Source organism: Monopterus albus, unplaced genomic scaffold, assembly GCF_001952655.1.
Source record: "Monopterus albus unplaced genomic scaffold, M_albus_1.0 scaffold202.1, whole genome shotgun sequence".
Taxonomy (NCBI): domain Eukaryota; kingdom Metazoa; phylum Chordata; class Actinopteri; order Synbranchiformes; family Synbranchidae; genus Monopterus; species Monopterus albus.
Genome location: NW_018128082.1, coordinates 686,630 through 706,052, shown reverse-complemented (window position 1 = coordinate 706,052; position 19,423 = coordinate 686,630). Strand labels below are relative to the sequence as shown.

At 40.5% G+C, this 19,423-nt stretch overlaps 1 protein-coding gene across 1 annotated transcript in view; it reads right to left on the bottom strand.

Moving 5' to 3' along the window:
- Positions 1-587: 587 nt before the first annotated feature.
- The window catches only part of dner (delta/notch-like EGF repeat containing), a 43,871-nt gene continuing 25,035 nt past the window's right edge, over positions 588-19,423 (bottom strand). The window contains exons 5-14 of the mRNA XM_020618217.1: positions 16,033-16,196; positions 13,422-13,570; positions 12,607-12,760; positions 12,321-12,434; positions 7,897-8,130; positions 3,810-3,932; positions 3,232-3,345; positions 2,749-2,880; positions 2,406-2,652; positions 588-1,915 (exon numbers count right to left, since the gene is read on the bottom strand). Coding sequence (XP_020473873.1) covers positions 1,804-1,915; positions 2,406-2,652; positions 2,749-2,880; positions 3,232-3,345; positions 3,810-3,932; positions 7,897-8,130; positions 12,321-12,434; positions 12,607-12,760; positions 13,422-13,570; positions 16,033-16,196 — 1,543 coding nt within the window. The 3' untranslated portion in view covers positions 588-1,803. The remainder of the gene's footprint in view (positions 1,916-2,405; positions 2,653-2,748; positions 2,881-3,231; positions 3,346-3,809; positions 3,933-7,896; positions 8,131-12,320; positions 12,435-12,606; positions 12,761-13,421; positions 13,571-16,032; positions 16,197-19,423) is intronic.

Genomic DNA, 19,423 nt, shown 5'->3' with positions numbered 1-19,423 from the left:
CATAATGAAGCTTCAAGAAATGAGAATGCAACAAAACTTACTGATCAAGTAGAATTAATTGAAAATCTCTGATTTACAGAGGTCAGTCCTACTCAAAACCTTTTAGAAGCTAATATCTCTACACTGCTGCCAGTGCTGTTCGATGAGTCTGGGTCACAGGAGGCTTTGACAGCACCTCGCCACATTAAGACAAGTTTTGGAGCAGATTTCTACAATAGAAATGTTTGAAAAAGTTGCATATTGTATCTATAACTTCTTCATTTGCCATGTTTTTGATTTGTATTGAAACTGAAGTCATTTTTATTTGGCTAATGTTTGTACACCAGCCTGTGTTTAGACGCCATGTAACATTTGAGAAGTATGGCTTCTTCTGTTACATGAATAAAGGGTGCTGTAGAAAAACACTTTAATGTACAGTTCATATTCTCAGAGTAAAAATATAAGTACTGGATCCAGCTATCCTATTGACTTAGTATTGTAAACTTTCAAACACCCTGCCCCAAATGTGACGCAGTAAATTGCAGCATAATCCAAATGTGGCACACTGGAACAGAGAACGAAAACAAACATCCTTGGAGTACCATAGATTATATTCACTTGAATCTTTATTATTCACATCATTCAACATAGATAATAGGTAATCATCATGTGGCTGCTGTATTAAAACAAGAGAGAAAAACAAAAGAAGATTAGCTGAGCCTATTGGTAAAACAATGCTTGACCTTGATAGGAACATCACAGCTGCACAGACAGTTTTCCATTGGCAGGACACAGAAGCACACATATTCTGGAGTAGATCATCCCCCTCTGCTTCCTCTTCCTCTTCTCCACTGTAAAGACAGCAAGAGGCCACTCCAGCAAAGATGTCTCATCCAGAAACTGTTCAACACTGTCAATACTAGAGGTGAATTTGTACACTGGGATAAACAGGTACACTGAATAAAACCAACTATTTTTTTCTGTGCACTGAGAAATATACCCACCTATTAACCTAAATGTCACTGAAATACATACAGCAGGATGGCAGAGTCACAGTACTTCAGTAAACCCACTTTCAACTCATACGCCACGGAGCAACTTGCATGTAGAGAACAGGACAATATGTATTTTAAAAAGAAATCTTCTGTGACTAGTACTTTTATACACGTATGTATTTATCTACTAACCACAAATTACCTAAATAAAATATTTGGCACAATCTTGACAGAGAGAAATACAAATGTCATGAGAAGAATTACAACCAAGAATGAAGAAGTTTGAAATCATGAAGAGAGAACATCAAATCTAACCATGCATGAAGTAAGGCAACCTACTGCAAAAGATTTTTAGACATAGAAAAAGATACAGTGTACACACCGAGATGATTGCACCCATTTCTACAACACCTGTAAGGACTGTTGTCAGCACTGTCTGCTGAGTTTACACTTAGAAATGTGGACCCCTGGGTTGCTGGCCCCACCTACAGACAGACAGTCTGGTGCAGACTAAAGTCATCACTCTATTAGACAGCAGAGGTTACTGCTAGTGTCACCCAACTTAATTAATGCAAAGTATGCTTTTATGCTACAATAAAGCCTTACTGTGGACTTTGACAGGAAAATAGATGTGTCAAACTCCAGATTGGTTCTTTTTAAACTACAGAGTATTATTTGTAATTTTCTCAACTTTACTTTTGCTGTTTTTTTCCTTAAGAAATACTAAAAGATTAATATTGACTATCTGTATACATGTGAGGGTTTAATGCACATGTCTACACGTGCAGTTGAATGTGTGCTGCCTGTGATATGCTGGGATGGTTGTGTTTTACAAATCCTTTGTCTTGATGAGGGTCACCAAAGGCTTGTCATCAGGGCTGTAGTCTTCATAAGCAATGGGAGTGGCATCATACATGGCAGGCCTGGATTTCTTGCCAAACCTGATAAGAGAGCACAAACGCCAACATCAAATACAGTTTTGCAATGGAGCCTGTCCTTTGTTGGCAATAGTGATGAAAAAGCGCAAACAAAAATTGTTATTAATGGGACACTTTAACAGATTTAATGTTGAAGGTCCACTTATTTACTTGTTCTGTAGCTTCTGACTGTCTCATACGATCATCAAGCTAAAGAACAACCAAGCAGCTGTACAGTGATTTGCAATAGTCTTTGTCTTCTACAGTAGTGAACCTTTAAGTGTAAAATCAAAGAAATTGTCTTTTAAAAAATATAGCAAGACTAATTTCCAAGCAAATGTGTAAACTGTGTGGTGAATGTAAAGCAGCCATTAGCTCCCTTTAGTAAATACAAAAATAGCACCAAGTGACAAAGAATACAAAAGTGTAGTGTCTGAAGTGTCAGTTATATAGGTAACCTATTTCTGTCTAACAATTTGTTGTTAACACTCTTTATACAAGTCCTGCCACCAACCTGGCATGGCGGATGGAGGCGATGGCGTTACTGAACTCGCTGTCAATGCTGCGGCAGTTGTAGAACTCCTGGTAGGCGTGGCGCGATGATCCCTGGTACTCAATGCGGCTGATGCGGCAGATGCCAACAATAAGGATGATGAGCATGAGGACGAAGGCCACACACAGTGCTCCAATGATGATGTAGAGGGAGTGGCGGGGCATGTTGGTCAGGGTGTCTTCAGTGTGTGCTGGCTTCCACTGCAGGTCTGACACACACACACAGAGAAGTATACAGTACATCTTTACACACATCTCTTTTTAGATTAATACCTGAACATATTTTCGGTGATAGGCCGACTTACGGATCTCACAGCTGGGGCCTACCCAGCCAGGTGGACAGTGACAGGTGAAGCCATTTGATTGGTCAATGCAGGTGCCTCCATGGTGACACGGGTTGCTTTCACACTCGTTGACATCGACCTCACATTTGTCCCCTGAGAAACCCAGGTGAGGTTGCAATCAGTCACAGAGAGAGAAACAAAACCAAGAGCAGAAACTGAGGCTGATGGGTTACAGTGTTCTGACTCCTGGTGCAGTTGTTTTCAAACCCAGGAACATTTCAGGGTTTAACATCAAAATGCAAGATTATAATGTGTCGCTATTATTTCAGAAATCAAAAAATATAGAATTAGTTGGCCAACTCTATATTTTTGAGTCCTTAATGGCAAACCAATGAAGTTGATTTTTAAGGTGGTTTCCATGTAGTGACGTCCATTTTTCTCATGAGGAAAATGATATTAATAGACAGCTAGTGTACTGGTTATCAGACTGGTGCTGGTGCTCACCCAAATATCCAGATGGGCAGGCGCAGGAAGCGTTAAGTCCTGCACTCTCACAGCGGCCTCCATTCTGACAGTGCATCCTCAGACATGGATCCTTATAGATTTCACAGTGTTTGCCTGCACGGACACATACACAGCAAACCCATAACCATTTATGTTGTTGCATGTTTAGTACTCTGAAACTATATACAATACAATATAGAGAAGCTTTGCTTCTCTATACATGGATGTGTGCTTCAATCACACACTCCACAGTGATAAAGTGAAAACAGGCTTTGAGTATTTTGAAAATGTATTAAAAATAAAAGACTGAAATATCCCATTTACAGAAATATTCAGACACAACCCAGATCTTAAAATACATCCATGATGTCAATTAGCCAATCAGAATTCATGACATCATTTTTTGGAATTTTGCAAGCTGTTTAAAGCTGTTCACTTTGTCATTGTGGAGTACTGTATATAGATTGATGAAGAAATTTATCTAAGTGAGTCCATTTTAAGATGAGTCTGAAACATAACATGTGGAAACCTTCAAAGGGTCTGAGTACTTTCTGTTCTGACTGTACATGTGTACATACCTTCAAACTGTGGCGTGCAGACACACTCATAAGCATTGATAAGATCCCTACAGGTGGCATAGTTCTGGCAGGGTGCAGACAGACATTCATTGTACTCCTCCTCACAGTACAAGCCATGGTAGCCTTAATGGAAAACACAAATACACACAGTATACAGCTGAAGTCAGAAGTTTACATACTGTACACTAAGGTTGGAGTCATTAAAACTAATTTTTTTAACCACTCCACAAATGTCCAGCCTTTGTATTACCTGTACCTGTGCCTGAGCTGTCATTTCATATACACCTTGCACTCAAAGAAGGATTGTTTGGTTGCCTGTATATAGTATTACACAAATTATTATATGATCATGGATGTCCTACATACATTTTTGATTAATGTACTTCTTGAGCCACAGCAAAAATCAGACAAATGTGCACAAGACAACACAACAACTAACAATGCAATTTGGCTCTCGCTAGATACAAATACAACACCACTGAACTACAGAGACAAGTCATTAATTCTAAGTGTATGAATCTGTTGCAAGTCCAGTGTTTTGGCACTGAGTTTCACTGTGATGGAGCATAACGTCTAATGAAATGCAGTGCTCTGTGTTTTCCATAGGATGGCAGCTGTGTACTGAGGCAGAATAAGTCTGACAACATCTACAAACATGGTCCATGCACATGTAACAGACAATCTTTCTCATCAGTATTGCTAGAATATAAAAGGAAAAAAGTATAAGTGAGCAGCATTCAGAGATCGCAAAGCTCAGCCATGCTGATCACTGTCCCCATAGTGCCATTACACCTAGAAGCAATAGTCCCATGACAGTTTGACCCTCACAGTATGATTCTTTGACTATGAAAACCCCTCCTTAGCATTTGGAGTCACATTGATATCGTTGTTAGTTTGAAAGATATTTAAAAAAAAAAACAATATTTCACTAATGGTGATTTTCTTTGGCTCTAGCTCAGCAGCTTCTTGAAGATATGCTAAACTTGTTGACCCTCTAATGAATCAGCCAAATTTCAGCTACAATTTGCTGCTAGTTGCAAGTTTGTAGCAATATTTCTTGTTCCACAGTGGTGAGTTCTCAGTGAGCCCTATAAATGGGAACATTCTGGATCAGCAAATCCATAATATTACTTGGATCCAGATCAGTGTGTGGTAGATCTTACTGGATGAACTTTTGTCCAAGAACTGTAGGCATTATATATATGGCGTTAGAAGCAAAAATATCGAAATTGGTCCTATCTTACAATGGGGATGAATCCTTTAAAAATTCCAGAATCTGGACAATAATCTAGATCATCATAAAATCTAATGGATTGTTCCAGGGGCCATAACCTACCTCTTCACAAAACAAAACAAAACAAAACAAAAAATCAGCAAAATCCATTCATTACTTCTTTAGTTATACTGTGGACAAACCGAGGTTGGAGGTAATGAATAGTATGTTAACAGAGAATGTGCTGTAGCTAATGATATCTGTTTAGTTCGCACTGCTTCAGCACATGTGCTGGTTATGTAAACAAAGATTTAGGCAAACGCTGCAGGATAACATGAGTGGCAGTATATCATTTTGAAGCCAGTGTGTTTGTCTGAATGTCTTATAATACTCTCCTACAATAAACATACTCTGCATGTGTATTTAAACCCATCAATAACTGTTTGCATGTTCTCCCTGTGCCTGCATGGGTTCTCTCCAGGTACTCTGGCTTCATCGCACAGTCCAAAGACATGCAGCTTAGGTTGAATGGTGACTAAATTGCCCGTAGGAGTGAATGTGTGTGGTTGTTTGTCTACATGTCAGCCCTGTGATAAACTGGCGACCTGTCCAAGGTGGACCCCGCCTCTCGCTGTCAGCTGTGATAGTCTCCAGCCCCCCTGCAACCCTGTTCAGGAATGAGCGGTATAGATAATGGATGGCCAAAATCACCAGCAGACCAATGTCTCTTCAGTCTTCACTTGACAAGCAATCTGTTTTCATTAGCTCTGCTCCAACTTTAACTGACTACAATTCTCACTTTGGTCCCAGCACTCACTGAAGTTTCAACAAACTGTCCATGGGCCACAGCTACCATGTGTTTGGGGGTGGGGGTTAACAAGGAGCTCAGTTAGGGCCTCCAGGGTCCTCTCTGTTGAATGCCAGTGAAATGTCAAATGCCTTTCCAAGATTCAGCCTGCTTTCTGTGGGGTGGCTGGTGGCCTGGCAGCCTCTGAGCTGGATTACAGGAAACTGGAGGTTGGATCCTTCTACATATCAGCTCCCCAGCAAGCTCCTTTCAGACAACCAGCAGGCATTTACACATCCACACACTTACACAAGGCAGACAAGTACACAAACTGCTGTATTCATGTGCTCTTACACACACACTTATATCTAAGAGACCAGCTGTCATTCTGATGAGGTGGAGAAAAGGTCCATTTTAGTCCAAAACTTCGCATGCTCGCTGTAATCTCTGGGACGCTAATTGCACATTACGCAATCCCATTAGACAGGGGCATCTGAGTAGAGACATTTGATTGGATGGCACCATCTGCATAGTCATAGACACAAACAATAAATTGGGAGACACACATACACTTGCAAAGTAACTGCTTCTCCATGGCAACTCGACAACAGCGGATGGGTGAAATGAGGTGAACAGCATGAAGATAAGGACAAAAGGACAAAGAGGAAAAAAATAGAAACAAAATGCAAAATAGAGAAAGTAAGACCGAAGCTGTGGTGAAAGAAATATCTGAATAACTGAACGCAATAGACACCTCAACACAGCAAAGGTGAACTCATTTAAACAAAGCTGAAGAATATAAAGTAGTGCGAGATCATCAGCTCAAGCAATAAATCTTATTGTAGTTCAGGTATTTAGAAACACTTTTTATGCCTTTATAAAACAAACACTTCAAAGCTTAGATATCATTAAAAATTCAGATCAATAAATGAAAGAACACACATGCGCTGTAGCAATTGTTCTGTGCTCAGCAGAGACTAAAATGTGACGATATATTGTAAACATGCCCATATTCAGGGTGTACCCTGCCTCTCACCCAGTGTTGGCTGGGACTGGCTCCAGCCCCCACACCCGCCGACCCTCTACAGGATAATGGATGGATGGATGTTGTGTAGACGCTGCTGATGCAGATGAATGAATGCAAACATCAAATAAGAGATCGAGACGGTGACTGGCTTATACATTTGACTGAAAGACAGAGAGCAGGAGGAGCGAGTGTCAAATTATGTTCACTAGGAAATTCATCTCTCTCACCATCCCAGCAAGGTAATTGCAAGACAAGCCATCATTCCACTGAAATGATTTCATCACAGAGGCATCAGCATGAGCACCACAACAATCCCATCTAAAAACAACTCAGCATTCAGCCACACGATATTTACTGCTACGCTAAGCCTGAACCAGTGTTATCACCGACTATTAAATGCAGCTTATAAAGCAGGATTTCAAGTATTGATATGGACAAAGCAGAAATCAGATCAAATCAAAGTGGATGGATTTCTGAATAAGCGTATTAAGCACAGGCTCAGGGGTTCAAGGGCTCAGTGGGCCCTAATGACTTAATGTCTTTGGAAGCAACTGTTGTAAACATTGCTTGTTGAAAAGTCTGAGAGCTGAGCTGAAATTATACATGACCTGATGCTATTTTGCATTCCCCCCCCCCAATTTTCTCTGTTCTTGATTCTTGACCTTGTGAGCACGAACTGTGATAAAAATGACATAGTTATTCCCAAAGTTTTTGGCCACAAGTAGGCAAGCCGTGAGTAATACAAAGGCATGCACACACGCACACACACACACACACGCACACGCACACACACACACACACACACACACGTGTGAGTGCTGTACAGGGGGAAGAAATGGCTGCTCTGGTCTGTACTCAAGGTCCCATTGTCTCATAGTGATTTATCCATTCTTATAAAATTTGTAAGTGATACTGACAATTCTAATTTGTCATCTAACACACTCTTTTGTTATGATTTAGTTTCTGTACAACAAACAATTAAACTGAGGTTAGCTGTCCCACCTCAATTCAACCACATCTGGCTCTGTGAAGCCCACAGAAGTCTGACACGATGACTCACCTGGGACACACAGACACCTGTAGCTGTTGCCCACACTGCGGCAGACGCCATGAGCACAGGGGTTCAGGGCACAGAAGTCCACCAGCTGGGTGCATGTAGGGCCGGTGAAGCCTGCTGTGCAACTACAGCCAAACCCCAGGGGGCTGGGGCCCTGGGAGTAGCATGTGCCGTTATTGTGACAAGGGCCAGAGGCACACGGGTCCACCTTCTGCTCACATGTAGCACCCTGGTAACCTGTGAGAGGGGTAAGGCAGAGACGAGAATGGAACATGGGAAACCAAAACAATAGTTTATGTACCTACAAAACCACTAGCTCTCATATGTCTGAAAGAAAATGGAAAAAGCTCTGGAAAGATGAAAATGCTTGATATTATATACAACTATTTCTCAAAATCTCAAACTAAAACGTGGCCATTTCAAGGATTTAAATGAACCTAGTGGTAACACGGTAGGCAGAGTGGCACAGCAGGGGTTGTGTTTACTGGTGCAGCATGATATGTGCCATCTCTTACGGCATGAAATTACACCCACTCTTCAGCCCACTACGATCACCTCTTAATGCAAATGTGCTCACAGACTCAACATGTGATGAGTTTTGATGGTGAATAAACCTCTTTCCTAAAATGCCAAACTATTACTTTAAGCCTTGTGACTGTGCAGTTTTACAGAAGCAGATGTTGTGAGAGCCAGTGGTGGAAGAAGTACTCAGATCCCCTACTTAAACAAAAGGAGCAATACCACAGTGTAAAAAATACTCTAATATAAGTAAATGTCCTACATATAAAATCTTACTTAAGTAAAAGTACAAAGTATTAGCATCAAAACATACTGAAAGTACTAAAAGTAAAAGCACTCATTATGCAGAAGGGCACATTTATCATTAATGTATATTATATTATTGAGCTGTAATTACCACTGCATTATTGTGCACATCACATTTTATGTTGCAGCTGGTAAAGAGGGAGCTACACTTATAATTTGAAGTACTTTACATACTGCTGGGTAGCTTGTGAATTGTCTACCTGAGATCAATAAAGTCTCATGATTATACTGTAATCTTTAATTTAATCTGGTTCTGAAAAGCAACTAGTAACTAAAGTTTTAAAATAAATGTAATGGAGTAAAAGTGCAATAGTTGTCTCTAAAATGTAGAGAAGTCGAAGTATGAGGTGGCACAAAATGAAAATACTCAGGTAAAGTACAGATACCTCAAAATTGTGCTCAAGTACAGTACTTAAGTAAATGTACTTTCCACCACTGGTGAGAGCAGCACCGGCGATCATATAATATACTGAGTGCCAGTCATAATCTGCCGAAGCAGTTCATCCCTTCTCCTTTGCTGTTCCAGACAAAGTACTGCTGGTGGAGGGTGGATGTGTTTCTGTCATGCTTTCAGTGTGACAACGCCTGTCTCTGTTTGTGTGTGCAAACTCCATTTCCCTCTGTGAGGTACTGATTTCTTCTTCACCTCCTCTCATTAGCTCGTGAGCCTCTGCTACACTCACCCATCCTGCTCCTCTAAAAATAGCCTCTTTTCTTCACCGGTTCTGCTCCTTTGTCTTCACCTCCCATGACACTGTGCTACAGAGCAGAGACTCTCTTCTGTACACGCACAAACCTCCCTGTGCGTATGGAGAACAGCACAGTAAATACCTGCGTTGACTGCATTAGAGTGCACTCTATTGAGCTGTATTTATCTCAAGAATCTATTGATCTGCGAGACTTTATTTCACCCTGTGAGGACGACATTGGTCATTCGACAGCTGCAGAGAGACAGGAGGGATCTGTAGCCTTCGGAGGAAAATCCCACCCAAAGCTCTCTCTTTCACTCTCTGTGCCTGTTTCTGCTTCATCTGTTTCTTTTTCCTGTGCCTCCTTCTAACCTCTCTCATCTCTTCTCCCTTTATCCTCACTCTTGTACGCTTGCATACACACAGATGCTCACCCACATGCAAACATACACCTCTACACAAGTTTTTTTGTATACTGTAAATATGACAATTTGCATCTGTCATGGTTTTCATCTTCATTTAACGTATCTGCTCTGAACTTTTTTTGATTGCTTTCACGTCTTGAGCTCGGTTTTTCTCTCTGTCTTCCTCTTTTATATGTTTATTTGTATGCACATACAGTATATCTAAAGGTGCACACACACATTGTGACATGGCTGGCAGGCATTCAAACCTGCCAAGATTCAAAAGAGTGAACACGTTAAATTTAGCTGGCCCACTCGCTCCCCCGCCCCGCTAGTTCTGACTCGAGGCAGTCACAGCACTGACACTCACACTTTCTCTGGTGTCAGTGTGTGTGAGAGAGAGTGAAAGAACAGGAGAGAGGAAGATATAGTAAATGCTTGAAAGTGAAAGAAACTTAATATCAGTGTGGCAGACAGCGCACATTTTCTTGAGCACATTCCTATTATTAATAGTGTTTGTGCAGGATTGACTTCAGAGAGCGGTGTGGTTCATTAGTGTCTGATTCTACACTTCTGCCCAGAGATGTCAGTGGTATCTTTTAAAATTAAGTTAGTCAGGAAATGGACTAAACTGCACTAAAATAAGTTGTGATGAATGTAACATCCCAACAAAAATAAACTATCAAGTGAAGAGCTGTTTTAATCTATTGCTTGTGTCTGTGCAGGATCATACTGTAACCTACACTTCACCTTTGGAGTGTGGTTATATGTCTTTATCTATGGAGGGCACTGCTGTACAGAGTCTTAAATATCATCTGTTTTAACATTTCTAGACTTTTCTGTCTCTGAGGGGAAAAAAACATCACTGGATGAAAAGTATTTTTTCTACTTTTCATTATTTGTCTGTATTGAAACATCCTCCTCTTATATGTTCACAGTATGGACGCAAATCCCTCCTCATCTCATACACACAAACTGGCTTTTGCCACTGTAAATGACTTTCCTGTGTTTTCTGGAGTTTCATGCTCATAAGAGCCATAAACACTTTATTTCTGATACTCATCTTGGAACAGACAATAATGTGGTTTAACATTCACATAAACATTAATCTCAAACCAAACCTGTTAAGAAAAAGGGGGATACTTGTTTATGTGGTGTGTGTGTGTGTGTGTGTGTGTGTGTGTGTGTGTGTGTGTGTGTACTCTCCTGCAGGAGTGCGTGAGTGTTGTTCTGATTGAATTATTGATTGATCACTCATTAAACAGCGAGTTCTATTCTGAAACTACCTTTTCTATTGATTTCACATCTTTTTCTGGTCAGTTACTGCAGACTCACCCTGACTTCCAGGTTTGGGGATTTTTTTGTGTATTTATTTCAAACCTTTGCTGCTGCAATATCAAACACATCACTTTTTCAGCGCTGACTTTATAGCATTAATCTGTATAAGAAAAACATAATATATTTCCTTGTTTGTTTTTAGTGTCCCAGTAAGCCATGACAGCAAGCGCCAGGCCACCAAATCTAAAACAGTTAAATGGAATTCATTATTAATTGCAAACTATTAGTGACTTTCCAACAATGAAACAGAAAACCTGCCCCCACTGAAATGTTACAGATTTAAAACGTACTTATCTGAAAGTCAGACATTTTACAGGCCCTCTACTGTAAATACAGTCTCTGCTGGCAGGGTTCTCACTGCCGCTCTCACAATTATTCTTCTCATCTTATAAAAATAAATACACAAGCAGTGGATTATGAATTCTCTTCCTCGATGGAGACCTTGTTTTGTTGCCAGCTGCAGATTAACAATATAGTCAATGAACTGACCACGGGGAGCTGTACCTACAACAATGAAACAGACCTCCTGCCAGATTTCACATCCATCTGCAGTTTCTTTTTTCTCCTTATTTTCCATTGTTACCTAATGTTTTCACTGTATTTTGTATATGCACATGTGTGTGTAGACACAGTCTCTGTACACTGTTGTTGGTACATAGTGTAAAGTAATCAAAAACCAATGTGCTCCTATTGAGAAATGTTGTTTTGGCAGAAGCTTTGCGGCCACAGATGTCCCGAGAGAGGTTAGTGCAGGTCATTGAAGCTATGAAGACTAATTAGAATAGAGGAGGGAGGTTTAAATTAAGCATCTAAGTGGCACAGATACACAGAGTGTTCATATAATTATTGCAATCAGACAGCAGAGAAATGTGCACACCGAGGCAGGATGAACAGACTTTGTTGAATCCGTATGTTATTCTTTCTCTGTCTTTCTTTCTTTTTCACCAAAAAGTCAAACATCACACATTTTATTTGCATCCTTGAAAAAATGTTGCCTAAAAATGTACTTCATATTTTAAACTGACATTATATTGCTGTGCAGTCACTTCTATTGTAGGCATACAAACCATATATTTCTAGCTGCTTCCTTCATTCCTTCTGACTACCATAAACACATACCAGTGAACACAAAGACTGGTTCCAGTGGGCAGTGACTGGGTTCATATGATACCTTCAGGACAGTAGCACCTGGGCCCAGGCAGGCTGCTGATGCAAGTAGCTCCGTTCTTACAGGGCTGAGAGAGGCAACGGTCAACCAGCGACTGGCAACGCTCCCCTTCATAACCTGAAAATCACATGGATGGTCTATCAGACCACTTTTTATGACATCTGGTCAAGGGGGCAGAGGGGTGGCATATTTGAAATACATCTGAAATACATGTAAAAAAAATAATTAAACCCCTAGTTCTAAACCATACATTATTAAGAATCTAACTGAGTAACGTACACAAACACACCTGGTGCACAGTTGCATGTGAAGTTCCGCCCTTCATCTCCCTGTCTAACATCGGTGCAGGTGCTGTTGTTGCGGCAAGGCCTGTGGTGGCAGGCGTCGTACTCCTCACAGAAGATCCCAGTGTAGCCATCCTCACACTCGCAGAAGAAAGTGCTCTGCGAAACACAAGCGCACACAAATTTCACAAGCCAAATCAATGAGCCTTAAAGGTGGAACAAATGGAAAAGAAATGAGATTGCAAACTGTAAAATAATTTAGTAACAAGCAGCAGTGACACAGTCTGATTCTCTCAAACAGAGAGGGGAAGGATCATAAGAGAAATGTCCTTGCTGGCTACACTGTTAATTCTTTAGCACAGTCACTGAAAGTCACTGCTGCTGCATCTCTTTTAGTTCAGTGTAGTCCAGACCAAAGGGTGTCAGGTGCTTCTTCTCTTGTTGTAGCTGGGCTTTTGCTCTGTCTTCAGAGATTTAATACGATCATCTTATTTTCAAGCCGACCCACATGCATTTTCATCTCCTCAGAATTTCAATAAAATAATAGCACATAATTCTGCTGCACTGCAGTAGTTTGTGGCATTGTGTTCAGACTTTGGTTCTTTTATCTGCTCTGCTATCAGGTGAATGTGATATGTTGCCTCGCTATTCTAATTTCTATTTGAGCCTCCTATAAGATTTCCTTTTCAAGTAAAAAAAAAATGACACTGCAAGATGCTTCTCCTGTGCCTTTCAGTTTTATTCACACTAAAGATCAAATGATATCTTGATGAGAAACATCTCGTGTTTGGATGATTTTACAGTATCTCTTATCTCTCACCTCAGAGGGCTGCGTGATACATTTGCCTTTCCCAGAGCACTGAGGGTCACTGAAGCTGCTGCCGGGCTCCACGCAGCTGCTGGCCTTCACTGTTAGGTTGAGACGCAGGGTGACCTCGGGGGCTGTGGGTGTGCCCACACGCAGCACACCTACCACAGAAGAGTTGAGAGCCTTATTAAATATTCATGTACCATTTGTATTCATGTATCACACAGTGAGGTTTTAATAATTTGTTCCACGACGGCAGATGTGCAATACTGATGTCTGTGGAGAGAAGATTCTAATTTAACAATAACTTGCAAGCAAACAGCTATTTGAACTTGCTATTTGCTGCTAGCGACTGGCACTGTGGATGTGGGTCTGTCTGGTCAGCTTGTCCTCCACTTCAGTCTTGAATGAAATATCGCAACAACTCTCAGATACACCGACGTGAAACTGTGCACAGACAGAGGACAAATCCTACTAACTTTGGTGATTTTCCCTCTCATATTATCATGAAATTGACATTTGTGATTTTGAGTGAAATGTTATCACGATTATTGAAAGAAATGCCATGACATTTGGGTTGCTGATATCCCTCTAATGATGAATTGTAATATATTTTTTGATCCTCTGACTTTAATTCTAGCACCATCATCCACTTTCATAATTTGGTTTATGGCTAAGTAGGTATAAAACAAAGTATTTTCATCTATTCCTAACATGGTGAATATAATAATAATAATAATAATACTTTATTTATATAGCACTTTACTTTAATATGGCAAATGTTATACTTGTTCCACCTCATAGAGCAGCTAGCATGGCTGAAGACTTTTAATCTTGTTATCACATATTTTATGACCCGTTTCTTTGCTGAAAAGTAAACCTTACTGCTAAAAAGATAAACACCCATGTGGCTCAAACTATTAAGAGCTGATGCAGGCAGGTCTTTATTGTGACAAAAATACAGTGTCTCTCTCCTTCTTGTCTCTCTCTGGGTCTGTAAGTTCAGAACACCTCTTATTATATCTTCAATCAAAGCTGACAGCTGCACGGGTACTTGGGTAAAAATAGCCTCATAGTGAACTTTAACTGCCATTTTTCAGACCCTGATGTGAGTCCACCGGTGATAAGACACTGAAGACGGAAGCTCCTCAGCCAATCAGAGGATTGATAAAACAGTGCGTGCTCCTCTGGCAACCCTGACCAAATGACCGTCAGCTCAATGACAGTGCACATTGAACCTGCAGAGTCACTACCCCAAAGTATAACAAGCACATTGCCAACATTCAGACACAGTGTTGTGATAAGAAGGAAATGCTCCGTCACTGCACTGCTCCTCCCTTCTTACCGAAGCTTTACACAGATTTTCCCAGCATGTATGCAGGGTCGCACACATACCACACACTTACAATCAGGTGTAAATGCAAGTTTTGTGCCTGTGAACAAGAGGCCGTCTCCACCTTGCAGTTTGACCTTCAGGCTTCTCTTCCTTCTGCAACCTCTCCTTTCACCCAAACCCTTTCCTATCTTCATCTCTCCCATCTCTCTCTCTCTGTGTTGCCAGTTACAAAAACATGTCAAGGTCAGCTGACAGGCATTGTAGTGAAACAGCACCAGGTATGTAGAACACACACAGAGGTCAAGCAGCCCTTCAGCCAAAGAGTGAGACTCAAGTTACCCTCCTCCATCACCCACTGCATCTCACGCTACTGTTTTTGGCACACTGGTGTGAGTGCTCTTTCACACAATCTGTGTGTGAAGCTCAGTGTTAAACTACAGATGGAATATAAACAAAATATGTTAATATGCAAATATGATTTTCTGACTCATATATGCAAACGTAAATACAGCTCATTCAATTAAATGCACTGATCCTCACAAGTTTTTGGCTCAGTTGTAAATGACCTATTTGGAGGAAATTCAGTTTCCAATTCACCTTCATTCTGGTTGTTGGATAAACTATCATAAAAGTTAGATGATAAAACAGAGATAATGACAATATTAATAAGACAGAATTGTCTTCTCTATATATTGTATTATTTTAACAAAGATATGACAGATTTGATGAATACATCCAGACTTATCAACTATTTTTCAATTTGTGCGACTTATTATTATTTTAATTAACATGTTTGTTATTGTGGTCAGTGACCCATCATAGTTTTAAGCCTTTAATTAACACATTCTCCATAAACCACATAATGGCGTTAGGATGGTCAGTTGTTGGATGGCCATTCTGTTTTAGCAGCTGCATGATGATGCCAAGTAATGAACACAAAACCCACATTTATCCAATCACACTTCTGTTTTGGAGAGAATTCTGTCAGCCGTGGTGTTTCACTACACTGGCTCAACAACAATTTAGACTGAATGATCTTCATCCCGAGTTCTCTTCAAACAGTCTTATAAGAAGGTAAAAGTTTTACCTCTATCAACTCTGTTGTGCTGCCTATTTTCATTTTCGCAGAAATAGTGTTGTAACTTTATAAGATGGGTTTCTCTGACCATAAATCTACTGAAAGAGCTTTAGTTTAGATTATCAGCTTTGTTAGTTCTCATAGCCTCCAACCCATTTCTTTCTGAAATCCTCTTTGGAAACCTTCATAGGAAATCTGAGACATCTTACTGAGAAAGTAGTTCTGTCCCAGTGGCAGTGAGTGGTCCGGTACCACCAGTCCATCAGGGGCCTGCAGGAACCACATCACGGTGCCATTCAAAATGGAGGGACGGTGGAAACCGTCTTCATTCACACGCCACAGCACTGGAGCTCCACTAGCATTCACCACCACCCTGGTAGGTGAGACAAAGTGAAGACAGGAGTCAAATACAAAGGATGAAGAAGCAAAAGGGAATCTGATAAAGGAGGGATTGGTTTGCAGTTTGGTCCAAACCACAAGTTTATACCAACTGTTAGGATCTGGTTTTAATTAGTGACGATTAGTGTTTTTTCAGTTTGTGCTGTAAATTTGCTGTGTTCACTGTGTAAATAGCTGATGGTGCCAGACTATTGTGAAATACACAATCTGCACCTTTATTATTTTGTACATCCAGGGGGCACTTGATTCCTCCCACCATCTTAAATAAAATTAAAATGTCAACAAAATCAGGTTCATCAAAAGAATAACGAGCTAGTCCTTAATATGAACTTCATCAAATCCTTATTTTAGTCAAAATAAGAAGCTTAACAAAACAGTGTTCTTCATTCTCCAGACGTGGTCATCAGAGGGGGCTCAACAGCCATGAAACCAAAAGCCAGTTTCACACAGATGAGCACTTTGTCTCTTGGCAAAAGAATAGTTTTCTGGCCTCATCAGGTCTGGTGAGTAATAGCTGCCGGTGTTCTGACTCAGTGGTGTTGCTTTCCTGTGGAGATACTGCCACCCTTGTGAACAGAGTTATGAAAAACAATTCATCAGGGCTGCAGACAATTTGTACGAAACGGTGAAAGAGCAACATAGACCGACGGGGACACTGAGAAATATGGAAAGAGACAAACAAAAAAGAGAAAGTGTGCAAACCATGACCTGTTGATACTTTGAAACTGAAATGTGACTCATTTTGTTTTGATATTGTATCTAAAAACAAGAACGTACCGATTGTCTTCCATGTTTGCAAGTTAATGCCGTTAACATGTGTCGCCTTTGGGTGACACCACAGCCTCTTATCCATTCACAACCATGAAGAAGCAATCCGACACATCAAAATCAAATAGCTAGATAGCCATGAAATTAACTGACCACAGAAATGTTCCCCGTGAGATGAACCCTCTCCATTCTGGGCACTAAATGAGGTTTCACATACTGCAGCTCCAGACCTCAGGTTGTCAGACAGATGGCTGAGGTTATTTACTTTGGTAAATGGTTTGGTAAAATACCTCTAATCGATCCAACACTGAATACACCTTTGTTTCTTTCCTCCTTATTTCATTTAATTTTATCAAGTTAAGGTCCCACTGAGCTTAAGAGAGACCTGGCCACAGTTACAGCACAATACAGAACACAACCACACATTCACATTAATTTTGCATTATAGAATTAAGATTATAACTCATCAGTAGACACCAAGCTGTTAAAAACAGACTTCCAAAAGATTTTAGTTCTCTAAGGACTAAGTGAAGAAACTATACTTAATAGATAGAAGTCATTCATATTAAACTGAGGAGGCGTTAGAGTTAAGCACCCCGACCAACATTTCCAACAACACAGATGATATTTTGGTGCAAATAAAGAAGGTCACAGCTCATTCCATCTTTCACATCCTGTAAAACACTAACATCACAGACCATGAGGACAAATCCTCTATCTGGACGCCTCCTGCAGTTGAGGATTGTGCTGAGAGGAAGATTTTGAGGATGAGTGTATCTGTAAACATCTGAGCAGAGCAGCCAGGCTCCTGCTGAGTGGAGTGAGGAGAACGTCTCAAGCCAGTGATGCTGAGCCCCGACAGCCGGCGTGTGGCCTGCCGGGGAGACAACAAACACTAGAGCCGAGCCTGAGTTATCACGCTGAGTCCTCATGAAAGAGGAATAGGCTGAGTGAAATATAAACTGGGGCTGAATGGGCGGTGTTGAGGAGCTTCAGTGAGGCTCCTCAACAGTTAAATGCTTCTAAGCACCCCTCTTACCTCACGCCCACATCTAAAATAATCATTCTCATATTAACCAAAACAAATTTTAAAAGGCCTGCAATTATCCTCTCAGCTCTTGCACTTTATGTGCTTGCTTTAATGACCGCTTGCATACTGTAGCTAACAGGAACAATAATTATTACTATTACCTACTACAGTTCTTTTCATGCAAAGAGATGCAGCTGAAAATACTTTAACAAGAAAATAAGGATTAAAAACAATAGATACATGATATAGGTGCACTTCAGAATCAGTCACAGTATTAGCGATGAACCATTCAATTCATTATTAGAAGATAAAATGATAATCAGTGAATCTTAAATAAAAGCAAAATATACAGTTGTTTTTGTGAGGTTTTTATAACGAGGCTATTTATAACAATAAAACACAAAACCTGACATTACTTTTTACATGAGCTACTTTCAGAACAGGAAATTAGAGGACATATTTCAGGTTGTGTTCGTGACGGAGGGCCACAGGTGGCTTGACATGACGCAGTCCCAAAGTTTTGTGGCAAACAGGGACCTGAGCCTGAAGGTGAAGCTGTGAGCAGTGGCCAAAATAATAAGATGGTGGACAGGCCACTCACTGCTGAAATGAGTTTTCCTTTGCAAGTGACTGGGCTCTGCCGGAGGGACATCATGGGAATATCTGGTGAAATGAGTCATTTGGTCCTTGACACTGTAAGATGAGCAACAGTTTTTGAAAACGATGGCCTATATTTTACGGAAAGCGGAAAGGTTCATTTAATTTGATTTTGCTGGTATTTTAACCTCATTTTTTTTTTATATACATTAAAGTTGAGGCATTTAATTTGAACTCTTTTAATTATTTCAAACCATTTACTATCACTGTCCAGTGAGTTAATATCCTCCTGATGCAGCACCAGTGTTGCTGTATCTGCTACTGTCACACTTTTGAGCATCGGCAGCAGTATCGCTTTCTCCAGTCTCTCTACCCCACAAGAGCTTTATTGATTATCAATATCTATGAATTGATGTTGCTTCTGGGTCACTGCTACATTTCCAAGCGGTCTGTGTATCCGTGTGTGTTGTATATAGTGTAAGTGTCCTTCGCTGCCCGGGTTTAGATGAGCATTCAGGTGTTGTGTGTAATTATACGGCATGAAAACAAAGCAGCAGCAGCTGATTAACTCACAGCACATAGTTCCCAGTCTGCGATTGTGATCGAATTGCCAAGTCGCGCCTACCATCTGTAATCAGGGGCAACGTCAAGGACATCCAACATTTACCTTGACCAACGTTTCTGCATAATTCATTGTTCATTGACCTTTATTTACAGAGCAGTTTTTATACTGTTAATAAGAAAACATGCCCTGATTGTATGATACGGTGCCAGCAGTGGATTATGAGGAGATTCAAACAAAAGGT